The 9,787-nt window shown below is 37.7% G+C and overlaps 1 protein-coding gene across 1 annotated transcript in view; it reads right to left on the bottom strand.

The window, feature by feature from the left end:
* Positions 1–1,811: 1,811 nt before the first annotated feature.
* The window catches only part of Fam53c (family with sequence similarity 53 member C), a 25,129-nt gene continuing 17,153 nt past the window's right edge, over positions 1,812–9,787 (bottom strand). The window contains exons 5-6 of the mRNA XM_048811870.1: positions 2,331–2,350; positions 1,812–1,842 (exon numbers count right to left, since the gene is read on the bottom strand). Of these exons, the coding sequence (XP_048667827.1) occupies positions 1,812–1,842; positions 2,331–2,350 (51 nt within the window). The remainder of the gene's footprint in view (positions 1,843–2,330; positions 2,351–9,787) is intronic.

Below are 9,787 nucleotides of genomic sequence, written 5' to 3'. Positions count from 1 at the left end.
TTAAAAAATAATTCTATGAAATAATTCATAAAAAGACGTTACTCATAAAAACATTCATCATCACCTTATTAATAAAGCCTAAAATCTGAAATAACTTCAATATTTAATGAAAGAGAAAGTTAAATCAGGGCTGGGATGTGGCTCAAGCAGTAGCGCGCTCGCCTGGCATCGTGCGGCCCGGGTTCGATCCTCAGCACTACATACAAACAAAGATGTTGTGTCTGCCGAAAACTAAAAAATAAATATTAAAATTCTTAAAAAAAAAGTTAAATCACTGAGCCAAAAAATACATTCATAAGATCTTTGTTTTTTGCTTTTTCGAACGTCGTACGTTGCAATGGGCTGGCCTTGAATTTCTGGGGACTAGCATTATCCTGCCTTAGAATCCTGAGTGTCCACTATGCCCAGCCATAAGATATATTTTTCGGTACTGGGGATTAAACCCAGGGGCGTTTTACCACTGAATTACATCACTAGCCTCTTTTTTATGTTTTTTTTTTTAAACAGGATTTCACCAGTTTACTGAGACTGGCCTCCAATTTGTAATCCTCCGGCTTTAGCCTCCCAAGTTGCTGGAATTACAGGTGTGCACCACCATGCCTGAAGCCATAAGATATTCTTACAGAGCATTTATTGTTTTACTTTCAGTAATGAAAGCAATATAATATTTGTGAAAAATTGAGAAAAACACCAAGAAAGTTAAAATCACCATAAACTAAGTTTTTGATAATAAAAATAATTGCCACATTAAATGAAAAGCAAATCTCTAAATTAAAAAATGCAGTATGAGGGGCTGGGGATGTGGCTCAAGCAGTAGGGTGCTCGCCTGGCATGTGCGGGGTCCTGGGTTCAATCCTCAGCACCACATAAAAAAATAAATAAAGATGTGTGTCCACCGAAAAATAAAAATATTTTTAAAAATCTCTCTCTTTAAAAAAAAAAACGCAGTATGAATTCAACTATACTTTTTCTAAAATTAAAAAAAAAAAAAAAAAAAAAAGATTGAAGGAGAACCTAGTCACTGACCTAACCAACTCCATTTTGTCCTTTTCTAACTCCATTTGCCTTTTATACTTTTTTCCTTCTGAGGCCCTTTCTTCTACAGTTACACCTTGGATTCCAGGAATTATAGTCTTGTTGATAAGCACCTATAAGACGAGGAGTAGAAACCATTCCCAAGCTACAGCAAGCCTCCCAGGAACAGATCACCCTAAAATGAGACTGCACCCCAGAGGAGGAATCATCCCAGGATGCAAATCAAATCACCCCATCAAGCATTGATGAGAAAGATCAATCAGACCAAGAATAACCAAGAACAACCAATTATACCATCAATATAAATGCCTCAGGCATTCAAGCCCCCCAAACTTGACTTTCTTCCCTTTTTCTATAAAACCTCAGGTGTAGCCACACAGCTTAAAAACTCTTTTCTTGCCTTTCATCACTGCTGTTTTTTTGATTACCAGTCACACTGGGAAGGGTTGCAAAGCATGGTCTGTTGGAATCACCTGGGATGGAGCCTTCACCAAGGACTTCAGAAATAAGATTAGATCATATATCAAAATATAAACAGTAGTTCCTAATAGGTTGTGAGACTACAGGGTCTAGTTTTTTTTTCCCCCCCTTTCTTCATAATATTGTTAAAATGATTTCTACCCTTTGTGAGTCTGGGGTTGTGGTTTAGTGGTAGAATGTTTGCCTAGCATGTATAAGGTACTGGGTTGGTTCAATCCTCAGCACCACATAAAGAAATAAAGTTAAAAAAGAAAAGACTTATACATTTTGTATAATAGGCAGGTATTACTTTAGAATCAGAAATATAGAATATCAAATGCTTCCAATCTAAGAAAACAATCCAGATGTAAATCACAAAAAAACAAGAGACAATGTAGCTTGGGTTGGAGTCCCAAACATGATCCAATAACACCAAGACAAAATTAGTTGCTAAGTCTATATATTAATAAAAATACGTAAAAGAAAAAAAAAAGGACTAATTACAAATACCTTATTTTCAGGGCCATGGTGTAGAATTCCATAAAAATCAGAAGTGAATGTAAACTTAATATAGGCTTCTAAATATTTTATTTTTTTAGATAGGGTGGTCAGAGAAGGCCTTATAAAATAGTAATAGAAAAATTCAGGTGTTCTCTGTCTTCCAGGAACTTTCAATCTATATAAGAGATAAGCAACCTATTTCTCTTGCTATACAGCTACAACAATAAAAACTAAAATAATAGTCCAAAAGTGTGCTAAAGGAGCAAAGAATAAAAGCAATATGGTGAGGACTCAGAAAGACTTTATAGAGGCAGCAGCTCCTAAAATGGACACACTGGAAGGATGGGCAGGGTTTCTTCCTCTTCATGGGATTTCAGTGGATGACAACATTAAAAGCAAATGGTAAAGCAATGGAAGCCCCAAAATACCAGGAAAGTGGAGAATCACCAAATAGGGCTGCTGCTGTAAATATCCTTTTTGCCACACCCAATTTTCCTTCCCCTGACTCTTTGCACACCAAGGATACTTCTTATCTATAATTTGTCTCTTGAGTAGAACAGGTGTGAGCTCTCATGCAGGTCTCTGTATAGATATATCTCCCACTGAAAATTAATAACTCTGCATATGGATTTTTGATTTAGTCTCCAGAGGGTTTGGTTAGTGAGTCTGTCCCCTAGAGCCTTATTACTTCCACACAGACACACACACACACACATACACACACACACACAGACAAAGGAGTTTCTGCTCTTGCAAAATTGAGAGAAGTCACACCTAAACAACCAACAGTAGAAAGTCACTGCTAAAAACTTAGGAAGAGCTGGGCATGGTGCTGCACACTTATAATCCTAGCATCCTGGATGATTGAGGCAGGAGGATGGTAAATTCCAGGCTAGTCTCAGAAACTTAGTGAGATCCTGTCTCAAAATTTAAAAAAAGGGCTGGCAATGTAGCTCAGTGATTATTTATTTATTTATTTATTGGTACTGGGTTCAATCCCCAGTACCAATAAATAAATAAATAAATAAATAACCGACCAACCAACCAGGCACATTTTTTATATTTTGGCAGTACGGGTGGATGGCAGATTTGGGAGGGTTTTAAAATCACCAATCCAGGGGCTGGGATTGTGGCTCAGCGGTAGAGCTCTTGCCTTGTATGTGTGAGGCACTGGGTTCATGTCTCAGCACCACATAAAAATAAATAAACAAAATAAAGGTCCATCTACAATTAAAACAAAACAAACAAAAAAAAAAAACAAAAAAATAAAAAACCAATCTGTCAAAGGCAATGGAAAACTGAGAAGCAACAACAGGTGTTATGTCCCCTAGGCCTTGAGGAAGCTAAGACTATAGGAACCCACCCCAGCTGTTGTTAAGAAAATCACCAACAACAGAAAATGTCATGTTTCTTACCTACCATTTGTTTATAGAGGAAAAACAAAATCAACCAGAAAAGGTTGGAATGAGAAGCAAGCAAGTAAAAGTAGTATACTAGGGAATGAGCCCTAGGCAGGTGGGAAGTTAGTGAAGCAAGTTCTTATAAACAAATGGATAATTAAGAGGAAAAATCTGTGTAGTAAAAAGAGAGAATGTAAGACAAAATGACCAATGTATAGTATGATCATTGGTGTACATATTGTATAGCCCTGAAGAAGAATGCAGAGATAAATTAAGATAGAGCTTTTAGGGGCTGGGGCTCTACTTCAGTGGTAGAGTGTGTGGTTGGTACAAAGCCCTGGGCTCAATCTGCAGCACCCCAAAAAATAAAAATTAAAAAGACATGAGTTATTAAAAACCACACATAAAAGCCAAACCTGGGAACACATGTTTGTAATGCTAGCAACTTAGGAGGCTTAGGCAGGAGGACTTCCAAGTTTGAGGCCAACCTCAGTAACTTAGTGAGACCCTATCTCAAAAGTTAAAAAAAAAAAAAGCTGGGGATGTTGATCATTAGTAAACTCCCCTGGGTTCAGTCTCTAGTACAAACAACAACAAAAAAAAAACCATATTTTTTTTTAAAATGAACTTTGTCAGGCGTGGTAGCACACCCTATACTCCCAGCTACTCGAAAGACTGAATCAGGGGGATCCCTTGAGCCTAGTAGTTCAGAGGCCAGCTTGGGCAACACAGTGAGAATCTCTCTCAAAAATAATTAAGAAAAAAAATTAGAGTTAAGATACTTGTGCTTAGAGGAGGTGACAATTGAATAGTATACATTCTTATCATCAAATAAGTACAATCATTTTTATTTAAAGTTCTATAAGCCATAAAAAACAGCATAAGATGTCATGATATCAAATATGTTTTTGTGTGTATGTGTATATTCGGGGGGGGGGGGGGGAACAAACCCCAGGCCTTGTATAGCACTCATATTTTTATTTAACTTTTGAAATGGTAAAAAAAAAAACACTTAAAGATAACCATTTTAAAAGCCACAAACTCCATTTTGATTAGGTCTGAAATTCTAGGCTTGAACATAGGTAGAAAATAAAGAATGGATTCTACACTAGAAATATGGTATATGACTATAATTACATTACTTAGAAACAAGGTAGACAGGTATTTTGGAGTCTACCTATTCTACATCCTGAGACAAAGTGAAAGGTTGATGTAAAAAAATAAGGCAGATACACTTTCATTCCTCTTGGAAAACTTCCAGAACGAAATAACACAGTACTAGCCTGAACACTGCTACAATTATTGCATTATCTCCAATCAAAAGAAAGGAATATTTTAGAGTCCCTCTTCCTCTGAAATGGAGATGAAAGATTAAGGGATAAAAAATTAAGGCAGATATACTTCCACTTGCTCTTTCAAGTTCTAGATGTCTATGTTACACATTCAAAACAAATCAATGCTGCACTTATAGCATCATTTAATTCTACCACACAGCAAGAAAGATTTAATAAAAATTAGTGCTGACACAATTGGTTACTTAGTAGGAATAAAAAAAGTTATCCCCCTTTTCACATGCCAACTAAAACAAGATTCCAGATGGATCAAAGATCCAAAGATAAAAATAAATGAAATTATTAGGAAATTTGAAGAAGAGTTCTAAAATGGGCATTTTGGTGCATGCCTGTAATCCCAGCTACTTCGAAGACTGAGGCAGAGGGATTTTTAAGGCCAAGGCCAATCCGGGCAACTTTGTGAAGCACTGTCTCAATATAATAAAATGTAAAAAGGGCCAGGAATATAGCTCAGTGGTAGAGCACCTGCTTAGCATGCAAGAGGCCCTGGATTCAATCCCCAGCACCACACACACAAAGAATATAAAAATTTAACATGGAGAAGTCCTTTACAAGCATATTGTTCGGATGAATAAGAACTATATTTGCACCAGAACAATGAGATCCTCAGAATAAGTTACACTCCATGTATGTATAATATGTCAAAATACACTCTACTGTCATGTATCTCTAAAAAGAACAAATTAAGAAAAAGACTTTGTATGAAAAGAAACCGATAAACAAAGTCAAAAAACAACTGAGACAAAATAAGTATAACACTCTATAAACAGGTAATTTAATCCATGCACAGAACTGATAAAGTGATAGGACAATCTACATTTTTCTCAAATGGGCAAAAGATACACATAAATAGCTTAAAAATAGAAAAAAAAAAGAAACATAAAAGGTTAATACTCAGAGGAAAAGAAAACAGTAGTCATGAAAATGCTAGATACTATTTTCACTTATCAGACTGGCAAAAATGAAAAAGACTGATGATACTGGTGAAGGAAACAGTATATACACTTGCTGTTGGTGAGGCTGAAATGTTATCATGTGTAGGAAAATAACCTGTAATACAAAACTGGAGGCACAGCTCAATGGTAGAGTACTTACCTAACATGCAGGAGGCCCTAGTTTAATCCCTAACAATGTGCATGAGCATGTATGTGCAGATGCACAGACACACACAACAGGAAAAGAAAAAAGAAAAAGACATTTTTGGCCAGGTACAATAGTATACACCTGTCATATCAGTGTTTCAGGTGGCAGAGGCAGGAGGATCACAAGTTCAATTCTAGCCTCAGCAACTTAGTGAGAGCTCATCTCAAAATTTTAAAAAATTAAAAAAAAAAAAAAAAAAAGAACTGGGAACATAGTTCAGTGGTAGAATAGAGCACCTGGGTTCAAAACCTAGTACTACAAAAGGAAAACAAAACAAAAGAGGCAAAACAACATCAAAACACATATATTCAACCTAACTGTCCCAATTGTGGATGTCCAAAATACAAAAGGAAATCTAGATCACTTAAAGCTATATGTACAAGTATATTAATGGTAGCATTGTTTTTAGTGCCCCCAAAAACTTTTAAACAACTTGAATGTTTGCCAAAAGGAAGAATGAGTAAGTTATGGTACATCCTTTCTATGGAATATAAAGGACTTATCAAAAATGTTTTTGGCATTGCTCAGTATATAGAGTACTTTCCTCTCACTTGAGAGACCCTGGATTCCTGAGGTGGGGGCCGGTAGGTGGACTTGGGAGTGATGGTTAAAGTATGTCACTATAAATGCCTATGGTATAATGTTAAATTAAGAAGGAAAAACAAGGTCTGGGGGTGCTGGGGTTGTGGCTCAGCAGTAGAGCGCTCGCCTAGCGCATTCAAGGCCCTGGGTTCAATCCTCAGCACCACATAAAAATATAAAGGTATTAACAACTACAACTAAAAAATAAATATTAAAAAAAAAACAAGGGCTGGGGTTGCGGTTCAGTGGTAGAGCACTTGCCTAGCATGTGTGAGGCACTGGGTTTGATTCTCAGCACCACATATAAATAAGTAAATTATTAAAATAAAGGTTCATCAACAACTAAAAAAATAAAATAAAATGAAAGGAAAAACAAAAAGCAGCCTGCAGATATGGTACAGGAAGGTATCATTTACTTAAAAAAAAAAAAAAAAGCAATATTTTGTATACACGTTTTCATATTTTGTATAAGTATTAATAAAGACTAGTAAAGATAACTTACCCTTTTTAGCAAACTAGGGCATATAGAGATGGAGACTGATGAATTTTCATGTGAATAACCGTTTTAACACTTTGCAAATAGCAAGTTTTGTTTTTATATCAACAAAAAGGAAAATTCAGGGGATGGGGTTGTGGCTCAGCAGTAGAGCACTCACCTAGTGAGGCCCTAGGTTCGATCCTCAGCACCACATAAAAATAAATAAATAAAATAAAGGTATTGGGTCCAACTACAACTAAAAAAAAAAAAAATTTAAATCCATGTTTTTGGTGGTTTTTTTTTGGGGGGGGAGAGGGGGATTGTTGTCTGTTTTAGCTATTGTACCTACACACTGTGAAGATCCCAAGGTCTACACGACTTACCTCAATCAATAAATGACTTAGAAACACAAACCGGAAAACTGGTTTAGAGAGGAACCAGGGATAAATGCATAAAAATCCATGAAACTTATTTCTGCAACAGGACTTTTCTCTTTTTAAACATAAAAGGCCTAATTTTAATAACAAAGCTGTTATCCCACTGGGTGGAGGGTGTTTTTCTATTTTTGGCTAAAAATCTTAATAGTTATTTGTCAGGAAAGATTTAATGGGTAAGAGGGCCATCTATAAGATCATTACCAACAAAATTCCCAACCAACAGCATCCTGAATTAACTTTTTTCACATCACATTTAAGGTAGCCCATGGGTTTGGTATTGTTTCCCAATAAAGGTTTCTTTAAATATATCAGTATTTTGAATGACTTTAGAATCAAAAAGTATTTAGAAGAAGATATTAATGGAGATTAAAATTGAAAAGTATGTTTTTTAATCATTTCAATCCAACCCTCAATTACTCATCCTTAACAGGGGGCGCCCTGCCTTGTATTACTCAAAACCAAGCATGCCTGAAAACATCTTAAACATAACTGAAAGAAAATCTGTCCAATCGTGAGGCAGCTGCTTGCAAACTCCACCCTTGAGTACAGGAAGAACACTTGTGATTGGAAGATAGTTGTGTTTACTACAGTGTGTGGTGCAAATTGGAAAGGTCCACATGCCCAGGGTCCAAAGGAAATTTCAATGAAAAAGGAAAACAAAACTGCTAGTTCTGATCCTCTACTAGTCACTGTCATTAATAGGACCTCAACATAACAGCAATTCTTGGGTAGCAAGCTGGTAAAAATAAAATAAAATAAAAAGGCTCTGAGTTTTGTTATGGCTGTTTTCTCATTAACGCCCCTTGGATATATGTACAAGACAAGCACAAATGTATTTGTAAAACTCAAACTTGCCTTTGCTTCTAAATTCATGGCCTCATATAAGAATTCAACAGTTTGTAAGAACATTTTGCTTTTTTTAATACGGATTGATAACCCAGTTCCACGTGCCCAGTGGTAAAATTATTCAGTATTTAGCTTAGATGTTGTCCAGCATCTCAATGAGCTTCAAACACCTCTGCCCTTAGGGAGCCCAGCAAACAACAAAGTGAATGGGCAGCCATTTCAGGTGCAGAGCTCATTAGCAATTCAACTGATGGAGGAAACAACCATTGGAAGAATTAGAAAATAAAATCCCAACTGAAAAGAGAGCTGAGGATGCCTCTGGTCAAAGAATGCACATAAGGGTGAAACTCAAGTACGTTTTGCTTACCAGGGTGAATTACTGAATCTAAGAAGCATACCTCTCCCCCATCCCAGTCACCTTCTAAAGAAAGCACAGAAGAATTTATATCCAAATTCCTGTCTTAACCATGGATCCCCCTCTCTCCCTTATATTCCTGGTATCTTTTTACAAATTCGCCCCACTAAAGCTTCATAAATGCCCTACCAGCCTTTCTTATAGGGCATGGAGAAAAATCAAAGCAAGGGAACTCAAGAAGCAGAATCAAAACCTAAGCAAAACTACCCATAAAGCTTGTGTATCATAATAAAAGACAGTTTAACACTGTTGATCAATAGAAAAACATCAGAAACATTACTCCCACTCTCACAAAATGAGTTCCCGTTTAGAGCTAAGAAAAGGTCTGCAGAAGGAAATTCATCAACATTTACATTCGGCTTGTTGATCCTTTACATTCCAAAAAGTCCCCCGCCCCCATTTTTCTTAGCCTTATCTCACCAGAGAAGGCTAGGGCTACGCTACCAGAATGAGGAACTACAGAGGTTGGCTAAAACTCAAAGACAGTATTTTGCCGCCACATTAACAAAACTAACACATTATGGTCCCCAATGCTGGCAAAGTTTTTTGCTGAACAACTTTAATCACAAAATACATGAAGGCAAGCGTGCAAAAGCAGCCAAGGCCCGACAAAGTTTCAAAACAAAACCTCTCTCAAGGTTGGGGGAACAGACAAGCTGGGAGCAAAAAAGCACCACCCTGCAGCCCCATTCGACTAAGTCAGATCTCAAACTTATCAAAAAGCCACAACAGCAGCTCCTGTCACCCAGAAGCGCAAAGATAGGGGAGCTCTAAACAGTCCTGAGAGCTGGTCTTTCTGAAGAGCGCCAGGCCCAGCACGGCTCAGACAAGGAGGAAGTAACTGCCAGATAAAAAAGTCCCAAGCAGCTCCAACTGCCTTCCTACAACTGCCCACATTCTCGCCCCACTAGAGACTCCGGGAGGAAGGGAACAGGGCGCAGGTCTCCCGGGAGAACCTGGGGATTACAGGTCCGCGTTTTCTAGGGGAAAGCGGCAGCACCGGCCGAACTCTGCGGGGCCCCGGCACCAAGGTTCGAAAGCCTGCTCGGAAGGCGTGTTGCGGGAGGGGGGGTGCGGGGAGGGGACGCCTAGCAAAGGGTCGCTCAGGAGGCGGGGCCTGCCGGCTAAAAGCAGCAGCT

The sequence above is a fragment of the Marmota marmota genome, unplaced genomic scaffold, assembly GCF_001458135.2.
Source record: "Marmota marmota marmota unplaced genomic scaffold, marMar, whole genome shotgun sequence".
Classification (NCBI taxonomy): domain Eukaryota; kingdom Metazoa; phylum Chordata; class Mammalia; order Rodentia; family Sciuridae; genus Marmota; species Marmota marmota.
Note: the sequence above shows the minus strand (reverse complement) of the source record. Positions and strands in the feature narration are given on the sequence as shown.